General features: G+C 44.1%; 1 protein-coding gene across 1 annotated transcript in view; it reads right to left on the reverse strand.

Moving 5' to 3' along the window:
* Positions 1–9,911: 9,911 nt before the first annotated feature.
* The window catches only part of Grem2 (gremlin 2, DAN family BMP antagonist), a 95,658-nt gene continuing 87,746 nt past the window's right edge, over positions 9,912–17,823 (reverse strand). Inside the window, exon 2 of the mRNA XM_050143020.1 lies at positions 9,912–13,293. Coding sequence (XP_049998977.1) covers positions 12,786–13,292 — 507 coding nt within the window. The 5' untranslated portion in view covers position 13,293 and the 3' untranslated portion in view covers positions 9,912–12,785. The remainder of the gene's footprint in view (positions 13,294–17,823) is intronic.

Genomic DNA, 17,823 nt, shown 5'->3' on the forward strand with positions numbered 1-17,823 from the left:
GACAGAGCCTCAAGAAGGTCCCCGTAAGAACAAAACAGATAGGAGTTCGAGAAAGTCAGGTAATTGCTTCAAGAAAAAATGGCTGAGTGTTTTCTAGTATCAAAGAATGTCATGGTCTGCCTAAGAATACAAGTCCCAGACCAAAGAAATACCAATAAATTTGGTCTTGAAAACACACCATTTACAACAGTTTTACTAAAAGCGAGGAATAAAATAGTTAAGAGGTATCTTGAAAACAGCAAATCAAAACTGTCAGCAAAGGAGATAATTGTTTTCAGAATTTGAAAACCAAGAGTTTACTATCCAAAAACCTCACAGGAAAGTCGGTTCAAGGGCAAGTGCCAGAAAGGAAAGCAGAGGACTTGGACGTCAGAAGTCACCGAGGGCACAGGAATTCGTGCAGTAAATCAATTCCAGACTGTAAACACTAGCGAGTCATTTGGGGGTTTATAAAAGATTAATAATAAGATGGCTGGGAAATTTTAAGAAACAAATTCAAACACGCTAAAAATTTTTGCCTTATTCTTTTTGTGTAATTCAATAAATTCCGGGATGTTAATATGCACCAGAAACTGTTGTCTGCCTTAGGAGTAAAAGACACATAGAAAGTGTCTTATCCTCATAAAACCTACATCCTGGGATAGAGAAGAATAAATGGAAATCTAGTGTAAAATAATTGCAGGTTCTAGGGTACTTAACAGGGTTGAACACCCTTCCTAGTAGAAATGGATATTCCTACAATGGGAAAATTCCCTAGAACCAACACTATCCCCAGACAAACACATGCATGCTACATAAGCCTCAAACAAAAAACAGAGAGCACACAGGAATGCTGAATGTGTTCAGAATTTGTTACAAACATGCATAAGTATATATAATATTTTGGGGATATTCGTCACAAAAATAGAATTACTAAAAGGAGGGAAAGGCTTATTAAGCTGAAATTCAGAAAGTTTATTTTAAGGAATATCAAAGTATTATTAAATGTGTAGATAATAGATGGAGGAGTGCATACATTGCCTAAGTTGCTCCTCTTGTCTTTATTACTTCTGCTTCCCAGACAGCCAGTGCACTTTAACATTGGGGATGGGGCTGTGATTTTCTTTTTCTCTTTCATGAAATGCACCTTTGCTTACACAGTGCAAGCAAAAGAAGAAAGAACTATAACGATTTAAAATGCTGTGGAGGTGAGTCCTGTACCTTTTCTTCTCTCAAAAATCATCCCAAAGCAACACAGAGCAAAAATGCAAACTTTATCTTTGATTCTAATTGGAGGTATCAGAAACCCAAACCAGAAAATGCATGGGAAGTCTTCTGGTGTGTGGCTAGGAGGAGACAGACGGAGAAAGGATGCCCTTGGAGACCTTCTTTTTCAGAGGGAAGCTATATTTTTCAATGCTATCCAGGTTCTTCTGTGTGAAGCAATCAAAGGTGCATGGTACACAGATCAGGGTGAGTATTAAGAATCCTTGAGTTCTCCCTCTCTCTTCCTTTTTCCCTCTCCCTCTCACCCTTTCTCTTCTCTCTCTCCCTCTCCCTCCTTCTCTGCCTCCCTCTCCCTCTTTACACAATGTCTGGCTGTGGATCTCTGTATTTCTTCCCATCTGCTGCAACAGGAAGTTCCTCTGGTGGCGGATGAACAAGGTACTGATCTGTGGTTATAACAGAATGTCATTAGGAGTCATTTTATCACTATGTTTTGTTGTTGTTGTTTAAAAACCCATAGCATTTGCTTTTACCCTGTATCCCTGGGCTATCTAGTCTCTGGTTCTTGGTCACCCAAGCAGTATTGGGTATGGGTGCCAGCTCATAGAGTGGCCTTAAATCGAATCACACTAAGAGGCAATGAAAGAATCTCAGTAATTAGGGAGGGAATACTATTTGAGTATTAGTATATCAGTATATTTGAACTCTGGCTTCATAAGCAGGATTTGCTAGCAAAGCATGGGAGGAAGAAAGCTTGTCTACCTTAGGAACGTGCGTGTCTAACATACTTGAAGTACTGGGCTCCATCCTCAGCAGTGCAGCAACCTGTGTGGTAGGCTGTGTCCCAGTACTTGGGAGTCAGAAGCAGAATAAAACATTCAAGGTCTTCCTTTACTACATAGAAAGTTTAAGGTCTGTCTGGTATACATCAGACATGTCTTAAAAGAGAAGAAATGTATACACACCCACTCACACACACACACACATGCACTCACACACAAGCACAGCTCTCTCCACAATCTACACCACCAACAAACAACCAATGTATGCAAACATCTGCTCCAAACCAACCAGTATTTTCCAAAAAGTATACTGTAGACCAACTCATTGATGAATAATAATAAATGTACTACAATGTGAGCAAATATTAGGAAGAATTTGAAGTTGCGGGGATTATGCTAGGAGATTTAGATAATATTATGGAGGCTTGCATATTATAATACACATGTATGAAAATGTGCATATATGTGAAAATTATGGGAACTAAAAAAATCAAGCAAACAACATCACTTTTGAAGAAAATGTTTGAATACTATGACTATGTCCTTAAATGATGGAATCCCTGAAGGTAAAGTCAGCCTGGGTATAACACAAAAGCATTAACAATGCTACCCCTAGGACTATGAAAGTCAATGACAGTCCTCACCTAGATGAGTAAGGCCCTAGACCTGGCACTATGAGAAGCAAATGGAAAGGTCCCAGCAGGCATACAGAGCAAGACCAGTATGCTATCTTTCTGATGCTGTTTGTCGCTGTTCTGGTAATGGGGAAAAATTTAAAGGAGTATGATTGTAAGGGATGGGGTAATTTCTATTTGTTATCCAGCAGAGTACATTCTTGGGAAGCAGGAAGTAACCATTAAGCTATTAAAGACAATAATAGCATGTCATAAACTCACTAGGCCACAATCTAATCACAGAGATCAAGAGCAGCATTTAATAAGATTCAATGAGAGGAGTCCTCCACTCACTAAAGCAACCAGAAGCTGGCAGGGGGCAGCTCAGTGGCAAGGTATGTGCCTACTGCACCATGGGGCCCTGTGTGCTAGCTTGACCCCACTAAAAGAAGCAACCAAGAAACAAGAAAACTATAAGAACTGTATAAAAACAATTGAGAGAGCCACCAAAAAAAAAAAATGTTTAAATGATCAGACAATCTCAGTGCTCCTTAAAAAATATCTGTAGATTCCATGAGACCCAAATAAAATATCACCAGTAAAATACCATCAGAGCAATTTATATTCAGCTATGTAGAGTTTCTGAAGGCAACACTGGCTGTTCCTGCTAGGTCAAAGCTGATACTTAAGAAAAGAGAAAACAAAGAGGTTTTTGTTTTCCTTTGTTTTCAGTTATTCCTTTGATTCTTTTGGATTTGGCACAATTTGAAGAATAAATGAATATTGATGTGTTTTATAATTAATTTTTTGGACTTTATCTCATTTCCAATATCAAGCACGTCCATCTTTCCCATTATGTTTACCCAAGGGGAAATACATTGGCGGTCCATGTCACTATAGCAACCCTGTCAGATGTCCTGCCCAAGGGAGATTAAGAAAATTCTTTCGGACCTGTGAAATGACTCAGTAGATAAGGGTGCACGCTACCAAGCCGGATAACCAAATTCTCATCCCCAGACTCCTAGAGGCAGAAGGAGAGAACCAACTCCTACAAGTTTTTCTCTGACTGTTGACTGAGTTTTCTGTCCTGCCCAGTTCCCACAGTTGTTAAGTCCCAAAGAAATCACATAGAGGTCTACATTAATTATAAAATGATTGGTCTAGTATCTCAGGCTTCTTATTAACTCATAATTCTTGCTGTGTTAGCCACGTGGCTTGGTACCTTTTTCGACGAGGCAGTCAGTCACATCGAGCGTCCTATGCATCTGGGTCATGACTGCAGACTGAGCTTCCCTCTTCTCAGAATTCTCCTGTTCTCATTGCTCCGCCTCTACTTCCTGCCTGACCGCCCTGCCAATACTTCCCATCTGGCTACTGGCCAATCAGCATTTTATTAAAAATAATACAAGTGGCAGGGTAGAGACCATTGTCCCTCAGCATCTGACGTACACAGGTGAGCCAGGGTAGACACATTCCTGTGTACTCAAGAGTGCACGCTCAGGCATGCACACACATGTATACACACACGTACACACACACACTCAGCATATCCGCATGCGTACGCACGCATGTGTGAGCATGCGCACAAAGGGACCTTAGGGAGAAGAAAAGACAGTCGCCGCTAGAAAGAAGAAGAGCTAGAATTTTCTGCGGCCTCAGTTCAGAGGTGAACTGCTGAGGTGAAGGGTCACTGTTTCCATCAGGCCCCACGTAGGCAGCCCTTCCAGAGGAATGCTACTCATTTCCTCCGAGTTCTTCTTCCTCGTCATTAAAAGAAGCATTTTCCATGGTTACTCTCCCGCCCCCAGGTCTTCTGAGCTCTGCTAGGGGTCTTAACTAGTTTGTGGACTTGGTCATGACCTTTCCACTTTTATACCTCTCCCCATATCTGACTTTTAGTTCAAATCCCAGTTGTATTTCTTCAAATGGGGGAGGAGATTCCTTTATGTCATTTTATTCTCACTGTAGAGCCAACAACCCCAGAAGCCCACATCACCTCTAAATACTGGGGCCTCGGGGCTCCCATCTCCCGTATTCTCAGTCTTCCCTTGCCACCAGATGTACCAAGTATTCTCCACTGCTGCTTCTTTCTTTCAGATTCAATTCTTTAATCAAGTCAGGTTCCAAATTATCAGTTCTATGTTTTTACAAGCACCTTTAGATGGGTCAATCTGAATCAAGGTTCCAGGCCCTCAAATTGTCCTGCATATTATGACTGAAACCCAGGTCAAATCTGTCAGAAATCTATTTCCTGTAAGAGCAAGAGAATTTTTCCCACCCGTCTCTCTCAATGGCTTCTATGATTCCTTTACCTTCTGTCCCTATGCTCCTCCCCCATGCCTTGCCTTAACACTATCTAGAGTACCATGATGGTACTCTCTGCCCAGATTCTTCAGGGATAAAAGACCATCTCATCTCATCTAAACCCAACCTCAGTGAAAATATCACTGCCCAACAGTCAGCAGCCAAATCCCTCCTCCTCTGAGGTTTCCAGAGTCTAAGGTAAGGTCTGCCTCCTTCTAGGGATGCCCCGTGGGCAGTAATTGGGCAATATAGTCTGCAAAGGCCTTTCTTCAATTTACGACAACACTAAAATACCATCCCATGCCCCCAAAACTCTCCATAGCATCAGACAAAGCCTCAGTGTGAGTTGGAACCAGGTAGCTTTTCCCACTTTCCCCATGATCTAATTTTTCCTACTGCTACATAGGACCATGTGCTCTGAGAATCCCTAGCGAAGTGATTCAGAACTCTTTATCCCAAAGTTGGGAGAAGCAACTAAGATAATCAATGGCAGAAGTGAGTGGCCAGAGGAGGGACAGAACAAGGGATTGGGGAATGGATCAATAGTCAGTCAGTCAGCAAGATAGCGGTAGGCATGCAGTAGTGCGCACTACTGAGAGGTCCCTTGGGTAAACTAGCACTGATAGCTGGTGGAGGGCCTCACTGGCTGCTCTTAAAAGTTATGAGGAACAGAGTGGACACGGGGACTCTGGGACTGGATACCTATTTCAAATGACATTTATTTGTTGAGATAATTAAAGATTCAGAATGATTAGTCACTGATTTTATGCAAAAAAAAGTGATGACCGTAAATAGGGTCTCTTTTGCAACAATTCATTAACCCCTAGTTTACTACACTCAAAAGGAGGTCTTGGTTGTACGAGAAATACATACTCAGAGAAATTTGCTTCCTCGGCCCTTGGAAGGAACTTATGCCTGTGTGAAGACCCTCATATGTCTCATAAACTGGGGAGGAGTCTGTGGATCTATCCAATGGAGAATCTTATACTATCAGATTCCACTAAATCAGGTAGACCTGTTTGTTGCTTTGTTTCCATCCCTGCTATTAAGTGTCTGACTAGCTAGATAATCCTGTGTCCATTTCCTCTGGACTGAAACATTACCTCCTAGAGAGAAAAAAGTTTATGATGAAAGGTTTATGGCTGTCAATGGAGACCACCACCTATCTCCAGCTGGGTGCTTGTTATGTCCTCCCTTCAAGAATGAAGTGGGCAAACGGAGGAACGTTCTAATGCGAGCCACTATATGCCTCACTCAGATTAACAATCTAAAACTCGTTAGAAAACTTTGAACAGATTGCCATGCAGATTGGACTATTTCAGCAGAACAAGTTTGAACTCAGTAACAGCAGGATGCTAGCTAAGGGCTATCACAGCTCTGAGAAGATGTCATCTGAGGGCAAGCCTACAGAACACAGCAAGGGGGAAGGACAGGTCACTTGTCCTGGGCAGCTCTCAAAGGCCAGAAACAGCTGGAGAAGCGTGGAGTTGTGTGGTACTGAGGCAGGACGAATTTACGTGCAGGTATTGATCAAGTCCTGAAGTCTTGCAGGAAGTATTGATTAAGTCCTGAAGGCTGGCTCAATCAAACCCCTGACTGGGAGAAGACTCAGGTGGGGGAGCCTTGTCCATCTCTGGCAAGTCTTGAAAGCCATCTCCCTTCTCTTCCTCCTCTGTTGGCTTTCAGTGCTTCCTTCACACTGAAGCATTAGATGTTCAAATTTATTCAGAACCAGGTGGGTGCTTATTGGTTGAATTTGGGTGTGCAAATACGGTGGAAAAAACGAGACCTAAGGAGCTCTTCTAAGGAAGAGCTGTCAAAATGTTAGTCTATCCCAGGTACTACCTGACGCTTCCTACATTCAAGGATCTGGTTGTCAATTTTGGTCAGTGGGGCTTTCATTCAACAAGGAATATTTGTTCTTTTGGTTTGTTTGTTTGTTTGTTTGTTTGTTTGTTTGTTTGTGTTGCTCTCTGGCCTTGAGTTTGGAGCTGGAATTCTCTTCCTGTCAGAGCTCTGCCTCAAGTGGGCAGCAACATCAGGAAGGCAAGGGCTCATACCTCTATCAACAAAACTTGGAGTCTATAACATAGGACACCTGGGAAGCTCAGATAGATACAAAATCCATGAGGAACCTCTCCAAGATTATATCGACAGAAAACACTTTCTGGGGACTAGGAGATTCTTCAGTGGAGCTGTGTGAGCATTGGGCAGGCAGCTCCAAAAATACCACTTTCCTTACTCATCACCTATATTGAAGTGTGCTGTTCAGTGATGTAGTTACAAAAGAGTCACCCATTCTCTTATAATAACTCCCTGTCCATGTCCCTGTATGTAACCCAAAATAAACTCATCAGTTTACCAGACTAGAAAGGAATAGAATAGTTTCTTTGGTGTGTAATTAGCACTCAGGGTGAGGTGAATAGACATTTGTTCATGTCTCTCGAGGAAAAGTCACATATCACAGGAGAATAGGAGGAGAACACAGAGAAAATGTGGTGACATTCAGGGAAAAAAGCACAGGAATGATGGGGTCCTGCTGGGTCAAAGAACAGGAGTTGAACATTAAGATAAGACCAGGCAATGGTGGGGCAAGCCTTTAATCCCAGCAGAGGCAGAGGCAGGTGGATCTCTGTGAGTTCAAGGTCAGCATGGTCTACAAGACCTAGTTCTAAAACAGGATTCAAAGCTACAGAGAAACACTGCCAAAAAAAAAAAAAAAAAAAGATAAAAAAAGATAAGGGGTATTTTTTCAACAGAAAAGCAGTATCTTGGTTTGGTTCAAGGACAAATGCCCCAGGGATGGTGATAACCTGCTAGGATAATTCTAGGAGAGCGTGAAAGCTACAATCCAGATTAATGAAATAGAAATAGAGACTTCCATTCTGTGTAATGGTGTAATGCAGAAAAGGATTTGAAGACCCAGTGAATTAAGCACGCTGACATGGACCCAAAAACAAGGGAATAGATTTTAAAATTGAAGAAGCAAAACCATCATTAACAACAACAAAATTCAGCTGACTACGTTCTTAGGAAGGCCTCAGCAATGAGTCTGTGCTGTTGTAACTAGACGCCAGCAGACACAAGATTAGCAAAATTCCAAAGAACACAACCCAGGCATTAATGCTTAGCTTTTAGATGTAATGTAAACATAGTTTTTGCAAATGCATAGTAGAATCATAGTGGCTCTCAGGGTAATCCAATCCTAATCTGGGAGTGATTGAAAGAATCTGATGTTCCTGGAGGCAAATTCCTAGTGTTTCTAGATGGGCTACTATGAGAAATATTGCTAATAAAAGCATCAGTGATGGTAAGACGTGGAAGGATGAAGCTGCAAGCCTTTCCCAGTTTCCAGGTCAGACTTGGAATGAATGCATTGGCTGAAGGGGTGGTGACTCCCTCTGAATTAAGATCCTACATTACCAGGGCGACTCTATACATTTATTATCTCGCCTCTCCTTAACCTATGAACATTGCACCACACATAGGTAAGCACACGTGCTTCAGAGAAAAGGGAGAACACTTGATGCTTTCAAGAATGTTTTTTTTTCACCACTGGATTGTAATTGACACTAACTCCTAAAGGCTGAATGAACCATTCTGGACACCTATTAATATGGAATCTGTGGCAGCTACACTAATCAAAGCTAAAGACTAGTTTTTGATGACCCACTGCTTGGAGAGCCAGTCCTTGGAGAAACCTATTGATCCATTATCTCCTCTCCAAATATAAAATGAGAAACGATACCCTTGGAGGTTTGAAGACACCTCACATTGGTTCTTTGACCTCAGGTAAGTACTCCTATCATGGTGAGTGGCAAGCAGAAACTCTGAAATTGTCCCATCCCAGCAAAAAGAAGAGTGGAGGGGCCAGGGGTGAACAAAAGGCTGAAATGTTTTAAATCTCCTTGGCCCTTATGCAACCCTATGTATTTCACCTGTTGCCCCCTGCAAAGACAGCAGATGCTGGGAAATTGCAGTGCAACACTAGAAGTGCTCACTGTCATAGTAGCAAGTAGGATTTTTGCCGTACCTATCAGCAAGAGAACAAGGTGAAATCTACTTCCCTATGGGATGGATACCCATTTTGTTTATTCTGTTGCCGGTTGTCAGAATATAGCTCAGGAAACCTGGATTTTAGTAACATTCTGTATTACACAATAATCTCTTATGACAGGGCTAGATGAGAAATATGGGTCAAATATGCATATACAGGAAATCTTGATAAGTACTTACACAATGTAGCTTAGAGTCTGACTGACTGAGCTTATGAGGATTCTGGAGAGCTTTGTTACTAGACAGAATGAAATAGATATACTTTCCCTCTCCCATCCGGTAAATTCTCGTGATACCACACATATGCATTCAATCCAAGACAGCCCTACAGGGTGGCTGAAAGAAGATGGACTGACTGGGGAATCTCAGGATTTAAAGAATGATAAAGCCGTGGAGTTGCTGGGGTTTTGTTTGCTTGTCTTACCACACATTCTAGATTGACATGTAGAAAAACCCACAGAAGCTCTGGGGGCTCACACAGTTCATCACTGGTCACATGACTGGGTTGCCTGCTGTGTTTGAGAAGCTGTAGCCAAGGAGCTGGTAAGGGAGATTAGGAGTGGGTTTAAGTAAGATTCAGAGGATAGCCTGAAGATCAACAAGCTTTAGTTATATCATTTATGATCAGATCTTATCATTATCTCCCATGCAAACAATAATCAATGGTAGTAGCTCAGTTGTTCATTAAGTAAACTTTCTAGAAGTACTTACATTCCTGAGTTGTTCACTCCGTGGCAACAGTTCCTTTTCATTGACTGTGCAACCTAAGAATCAGCCAGCCAACTACAGAAACAAGTCACTTGGAATGGCATTGATCAAAGTAGACTCTTCTTATTTAAAAAACTAAGATGGATTATTGTCATCTTATTAATAATTGTCATCAATTATTGTCACATTGAATTTAAATCAGTAAAAGTCTATACAGGGAAGCACACACATGCAATTTTATTAAGATTTTTACGTTTTATTGATCATTGCATTTCTTAAATGGCAGATAATTCAACTTGCAGGAAAATGACAACACTGTGAAACTGAGACGTGTTTAAATTAGAAATGTTGAAATCTGTGGAAAGTCAACGGAAAATTAAGCAAAACTCAGCACAGTTTCTGGCTTATGTAAGACACGAGTGTGGCGCACTGGCTACAAGAGAGACGACGAGACTTACAGTGGACTTCTGCTGCATCAGTCTCTCAAAGCTTCCTCATTTCTCATTCCAGGAGCACTGTGAGTACATTCTGTGTTCAGCTGGTGGGTGATTTGGAAGAGGCTAGGTGCTCCTGTAGACTGGGACTGAGAGCCATCCCCACCAATTCTGTTTGCTCAATGCTTCTTTCCAATTCTCCTAGAAGATCCCAAACCCCCAAGGCCAGTTTGTGACATGGGCCAGTGGTGAACTCCCAGAGGCTGGAACATTCTGAGTGCACCAAGATCCCTTGCTACCCAAGGACACAAGTGCAGAATTCAGCTTTTATGGCACATGACACCAGGATCACATATAATCCCAGAGTACCTTTACTGGTTCTATAACTTAATAGTATACCTATAAAATAATTACATTATACTTATAGCTTTTCTTCATTTATAAACAAGACAAAATTTAAATACAATTTGAGCCACTTGAAGGTAAACATTATACATACAATAACCCCAGAAGTAGCCTCAGACCACAGCATGTCATATTGCTCTCATGGGTACAACAATGACTAAGATCAAAAAGAGTGCTAACATGTGTACTTTGTGGGTTGCTAGCTCAACTCTTCCTCTACTTGTGTGGGTCCTGTTAATAAAATGATATGGGCTGGCTTTGCAGCTGGGTATGAGACTCTTCTTCTCTCCCTTCTTGTTCTACTTCATCATCCATCCTTCACAGCTTTCCTGCTGTATGTTCTGCTCTGGCTCTAGCTTGAGGTTTTCTACTCAAAGTGAAAACTGCAGCTCTGACCTTGGGCACCCTCTTCTCTTTTTGCCTTCATCCCAGGGGTTCCAGCCCTCTACAATTTCTCCATTCTCATCTCTCTCTCCAGATTTCAGGCTATGCGCTCTCATTTCTGAAGTTAACATTCCCTTCAAAACCAGAAGTAAATAAATTCAAAAACATGCATTCCGACTCAGGTAAGAGAGTACCTGAAACACCCTACCCCACTCGCCCCAATCCTTTTCTCTGGGTGGCCAACTAGAGAGCCAGCATCATTATTGAGTGTCCAGAAGCCTGAATCTCAGAGCAGCTAACGGATGGTCTCTCTCACACATGAGGAAACCCACTCTTGGGCAAGAGCTTGCACTGAGAATTGGCCAACCAAAGGAGGTTGACGTATTCTGAGCCCCAGCAATGGCTTCTCCTTCACATTTGTCAGATTCCATACACGTCATTCACAGGGACAATTGCACAAAGAGATTGAACGTGAGTGTAATGTTAGAGGAAAATAGATTATTTCAATGTCCTCTCAGCAAAGGCCACACTACAGAGACTTCCACAACTCATCACAAATTCGAAGGGTGACCTAAGGTTTCTTGGTATTCTTAGGAGTCTAGTCTTTGGAAAGGAAGCTATTTTCTGAGCGACAGTTCAACTACATTACTACCCTCTATGTTTACTTTTTATGTCTGCCTGTGCCACAAAGTGTCTCAATCCCATATATCCTTAAATGAATTTTAATAGAAAAGATTTTCTGCTTAGTGTTATGGCAGTGAAGACAGTACCAGGTCTCATTTCACGTGTGTGCCTCAAGCGTTACCACTTCCCAATGACTCGCCTGGATACACCATCTGTCCTAACCCACTTTCTACACTATGCTGCAATGCGTTAGTGTCTCGGTGATGTCATACTCATGTATGTAAATGGTGACGTGTCCCTCCTCCCCGCTCAATCTGATAAAAGGTGTGTGGCAGTGAATTGCTGACCCGGCAGTATTTCTCAGTAAAATACCTGTTCTACAGCTCACTCCCTGTGCTACTGTCTATTCAAGAATGGTGCTGCAAAGCGAGAGTCCAACCGTGTGAGTCGATACAGGAATAGGTCGATAATACTTTTAACAGCTTTTTACACAGTGGATCAATTATAGAACTGACATTAACACAGAGACCTTTTGTGTGGGGACAGGCTAATAGCAGAGGGAAGAGCATGTGCACCAGAGTTCATCTTGAGTCCACAGGTGGGGGCTAGAAAGAGCAAGAAAAGAGGTGGTGGTGTCTAGAGGTGCAGAGGGTCTGGCCTGCTGAGCACAGTTCCTAGAGAAGTCATTTCCTGATCCACTAAGCTTGCCTTGTCCTTGTGGGTATCAGGTGTGTTTGGAGACCCCTTGAGGGTGAGCTTGTGGATGCTGCCCATACTGACTACACAGCAACCTCAGAGCCCGGAAGCTCCCAGCTCAGAAGAGTGAATGCCCACACCACAGAGGTCTGGTGGCCAACGGAAGTGGAAGTTTGCGACAGAGTAGGGGTGCGTTCTTCACCAAGGGAGGGTCGAGCTGCAGTGTAGGATGTGGCCAGAGAAAGGCTGGCTTTTCCACATGGTGGAAACGTCAATCCCCGATTGACAGTGCATCGCCTGAAAAGTCCTGTCTAGTTTCTGAGAGTGTTTTCCAACATCTTCTGTGCCCGATCCACAGCCTGGATTTGGAGACACGAGTAATAGCCCGGGGTGGATCTGGAACATATCGACTTGCGGTCCACATTTGTGACAAGGGCACTGTTAGCCCTAAGAGATGCATTTGCTGCTGACGGGGACACCGGGCATAGTGTGAGTGAGCTCGACAGAAGTGGCGGTGGCGCGACCCAGGGGCAAGGGCTCTCAGGGTGGAGCTGCATCTTGCCCTGGTGACTTCACTGCTTGTCAGAGTCACTCAGGTTCACGGACATACACCGGCAATGCTTCACCTTCTGGATTTTTTTGATTCGGAAAGGTGGGTCGAGCCCGGGGCATTCGAGCTCCACGATGACGGAGGTGACGCGCTGGGGCTTGCAGAAGGCGCAGGACTGGAAGGAGTCCTCCTCCTTCTTCACGTGCCGCGGGATGTAGAAGGAGTTGCACTGGCCATAGCAGAAGCGGTTGAGGATGGTGCGGCTGCGGCAGCCCTCCTCGCTCACGGTCTGCCGCAGCGGCTGCGTCTTGCACCAGTCACTCTTAAGGTACTTGCGCTCAGTGACCACGAGGGCCTCCTGGCTGGAGGCCAGCACCTCCTTGATCTGGTGATGCCATCTCTCCGAGTTGTTGCTGCTGCCATCCTTGTACGGTGAAGGGATGGCGCCCGCAGGCCGGTTCTTCCTGGCTTCAGCAACCTTTACCAGCACAGCCACGAGGAGCAAGGTCAGCGAGAGCTTCCAGAACATCCTGCCAAGAGAAAACAGTTGGTTGACAAAGGTTATCTAGAGACCATCCATCTTTTTCTCTCAGTGTTTATGGTTGGATACCCAGAGACATAGAAGTCTGACATGATTAAACAGTACCATGGGAGGCAGCTGTGACTCTCATACACGGTACCCAACAGCAAGCACGCCATAGCACTATTAGGAGAAGGCAGTGTTGTGGTTTGAATGGGAAGCATCCTTCATAGCTCACGTTGTTTGAACACTTGGGTCCCAGCTGGTAAGACCTCGCTGGTGGAAGTGAGTCACTGAAGGACAGCCGGTGCTACTTCCTGGCTGCTCTTTCCTTCCTCACTGCTCAAGAACCCTCCTTATGTTCCTGATACCATACCTTCCCCGTAGAGGCAGGCCCTATCCCTTCTTACACTGTAAGGCAAAACTAATCATTCCTCCCTTAACAGATGGCTAAGTCGGGTATTTTTGTCGCAGCAACAAGAAAAATATCAATGATACAGTAGTAAGTTGAATGATTTCAGAAAAAATTAGAGCCAGTAGTGTTGATGTAGCTCAAAGCCAAGGCGCAGTAGTGGCAATAACAGCACCCAGCATTGACTCTACAGGTGTGCACAGTGTGGGTTATTGCTGGCTTAACTGCTTGACATTTGAGCCTCTTCCCAGCTCATTTGAGTCCTGAAACAGCCTTAGACTCTACCTACTGCCGATCCCCTACTTTACAGGGAAGCCAACTGAGGCCGTCAGAAGTTGAATCCTTTGGTCCCAGAATGCATTTTTCAAATTCTAGGCTCATACAGGCATTTACTATAATTTATTTGTTCTCAAGATATAGCCGGTTTTCTTTTTCCTTTTATATGTAAATGTAACTAGTAATCAGAGTTGCATTAAGTAGGTATGACTGCTTTTCCAATTTCATGGATGAGGAAATAGGCGGGAAAAACCTATGCAACTTGCCAAAATCACCAAGCCTATATATGAAATAACTGAATCTAGGCATCCCAGCTCTGTACCCTTGGCTTCCATGAATGTAGCTATCTCTCTCTTATCAAGTTATGTTAAAATGCCTGTGCTAAATTCCCGCGTGTATCGTTGTTACTAGTCCAGGTCTAAGTGACAAGTGGCTTTGTACATCATCCCAGAGATGATTCTTTCTGTCATCAAGTATTTCTGGAGACTGGATCCTAGCATAAACACTATCACAAGCTTTGTCAATACCAGTATTTTACTCTTATAGTTGTGTGGCCAAATATCCCCCAGGTTCCAATGCCCCAGAGTTTGCATATGGAGGATCCTTTAAGAGGTAAAACCTGCTAGGAAGCCTTTACGTCATTGTGGATATAGCCTCGAGAGAGTGTGGGACCAGTGCCTCTTCTCCTTTTTTCCTTTCTCCTTCTTCTTCTCCCCCTCTCTCTAATTAATTTTTTGACATCCTAACTGCAGTTTCCCCTCCTTCCTCTCTTCCCAGTACCCCCTCCCCTCTGCATCCCCCTATCCTACCCACTCCTTCTCCATTTCTATTCAGAAAAGTGCAGGTCTCCCATGGATATCAACAAAACATGGCATATCAAGTCGTAGTAAGACTAAGCACCTGGCCTTGTATTAAGGCTGGGCAAGGCAGCCCAGTATGAGGAATGGGTTCCAAAAATCCAGCAAAAGTCAAAGACAGCCCCTGCTACCACTGTTAGGAGTCCCCAAGAAGACAAAGCTACACAACTGTCAATATATGCAGAGGGGCTAGGTTGGTCCCGTGCAGGCTCCAGATGAGCATCTGAACCCCAGAGGACCCCTAGCCAGATCAGAGGCCATGCCCATACACAGCCAGAACTTCAGTCCTAAGCTTGTGCATCAACCCCCCTGTGGACCAGAGTCCATCCAGGACTTCAGAAGTCCACCCCCACCCCAACATGGACAGAGACGCTCTCTCTACTCAACCGTAGGCCATGAGATCCAGAAGACCAGAGAGGAAACAGAAACTAAGGAGGAAAACACCCACCCAACAAAAACAACTCCAGAAACTGGCACCTAGACCTACAATCACTCCAAATCCAGAGGCCTAAACCTAAGTATAAAAACACAAACAACAACAGCCAGGGCAGTGTGTCCCCATCAGAACTCGGCCCTCCCACTACAACAAGCCACCTTCTCTCTTCTGTTTCTGGGCTGCAGTAGAGTGAGCAGCATTCTCTGCCACCAACTCAACCCTCCCTGGATCTGGCACTTCTCATGGATCTGTGTACGAACTAAAACCTTTAAAACTATGAGCTTTCAGTCTTTTTCATTATCTCACATGCTTTGTTTCAGTAAAGGAAAACTGGCTAACGAGGAAACCCATGACCACAGGGGATGTGATGGTAGGAAGAACATGTATCTATTGTGCTAGGTCATTTGAAGTCGGGAAAGGATGAGCTGAGGAGATGGCTTAGTAAGGAAGGTGCTCCCTGTGAAAGCATGAAGACCTAAGGCTAGATTCCCCAGAAGTCCTGTGAAGAAAAGCCTGGCGTGGAAACACACCTGTGATTCCAGGTTGGGAGAGAGAGAGAGAAAGAGAGAGAGAGAGAGAGAGAGAGAGAGAGAGAGAGAGAGAGAGAGAGAGAGAGAAAGAGAGAGCGCAGGAACTGGGGTTTACTGTCTAGCCAGTCTAGCTAATCACTGAGTCCCAGGTTCAGAGAGATCCATTGTCCTGGTGGTGGCATTACCAGAAACACTGACTAACGTTAGTGAATGCAGGTGACATTGACCAACAGGAAGAAACACTGAAGAACTGAGAGGGGGGAATGGATTGGCTTTTTCCGGTCATAAAATCATTCGTACAGCACAATTTTCAACTTCTAAGTCCAAGCTTCTTTTAAGGGCTCTTCTCACGCCTCTTTGGTTCCACACATGACGTGTCATATGAAAATGGCCACACTTCCAGCAGACCCATGGCAAGAGTTGAGACTTGGATCCGCTCAGCTTATTGTATCTGTGGAGTGATTTGCGATCTCAATGGCCTCTTAAAAGGCAAGTCTTTTGGTTCTACTTTAATAATTTCCAAAATTATTAACATTCTAAGTAAACTAAAACCAAAACTTTTCAAGTCTCAGCCAGGAAAGATTTATGGCCAGCCTAGTCCTCCCCTGCTAGCTCCAACAACAGCTTATGGTGGACTCTTGGTAGGCTCAAACTACACGCTCTCTCCTTCAACAGCTTCTTACTGTTGTCAGGGAGAAGAGAGCTGAAACATGCTCAGATCAATCCGGGGCAGAAACTCTTCGTGTGAACAATATTCGATGTGGTGATTAGTAACAGGCGCTCTTTGAACACTTTAAAAGGGCATGCAAACATCTGGCATCCATCCCTGGAAGCTGTGTCTCCCAAGAACTAAGGAAGTAAAGCGAACTTCCAATTTTGAGGAAAGGCAAAGATACTGATGAAATCTACCCAACTGGGGCCAAGTCTGGCTCTCCTCTCCAGACCAGCTCCCCGCCCCCTGCTATATACCTCATTTCTCCTTTATATGTAGCGAAAAGAAGCTGGCCAAGGACCTGGCATCTCAGTGCCAGAACAGGTAAGCCAGGTGCGTACCTGTTTGGCTACCAAGACGACTAGGAGTTATCCTTATTACTTTAGGGGCAGTTGAGCCAGCTGCTGCTAATGACAACTACTCTGCCGGCCCTGGTGACCCTGTAAGGGTCACAGTCGGAGAGAAGGTACACATCTCTATCCTCAGTTTATCATCCCACACATGTCGGGGTACCAACCAGGACCTACATTTAGCACTTCAGGGCTGCCTGGACCCCTTTTCTACTCAGAGAGATGGCTGGCATACAACCACCTCTCGGGAATGCTGCTGCCACCGCGTGAGGATACTTCATTGAACTCTCACATCTTGTGTTTGGCTTGTATCGGAAGAAACTCATAAATAACTCCTGTTGGTTTTATTAACCATCTTTCTGGCATGACAATGTTGTCAATTTGCAAAGTGTGCCAGGACTATAAATGCTAATGGCCTGAGCAGACTAGGTTGGCCAAAGTAGATTGTATAAAAGGAGAGCTACTTGTGGAAGTATTTCCCCTAAGTGAACGCCCTTGGGCCTGACCTTTGAAGCCAGAGCAGCCTACCACCTAGGCAGCCAAAATAACAAGTCCCTTCTATCAGTTCTTCGGAGAAAAGTACAGCAGTGTCTAGTCACCAGGAGCATGCGGATGGACTACAGACAAAGATGCAGTGGCACTGGGGGACCTCATCCTCAGAGTGACCTTGCTGGAGTTTAGACATCAGGGCAAGAAGGAGATGGGCTGTGTAGGTATCGAGAATAGAAGGGGGGCAGAACATTTCCCACATCCTAAGAATTCCAGAACACCAGGGAAGGATGAAGGAAAGCATCCGAGATAGACTTCTCCTCTACCCAATGAGGTAGACCCTAACCAAGCAAACCAATGGAAACCCAAACCCCCAGCCATGTTAATCACCAGGAACTGTTGTTTATAGGTTTCCTACAGCCACAGGCTCACCAAACAAAGGTACTTCATCTGTAATTTTGAGTCTTTTACCAGGAAG

Source organism: Alexandromys fortis, unplaced genomic scaffold (assembly GCF_014885135.2).
Source record: "Alexandromys fortis isolate MF-2015 unplaced genomic scaffold, M_Fortis_MF-2015_v1.1 scaffold_51, whole genome shotgun sequence".
In the NCBI taxonomy this organism is placed as follows: Eukaryota; Metazoa; Chordata; class Mammalia; order Rodentia; family Cricetidae; genus Alexandromys; species Alexandromys fortis.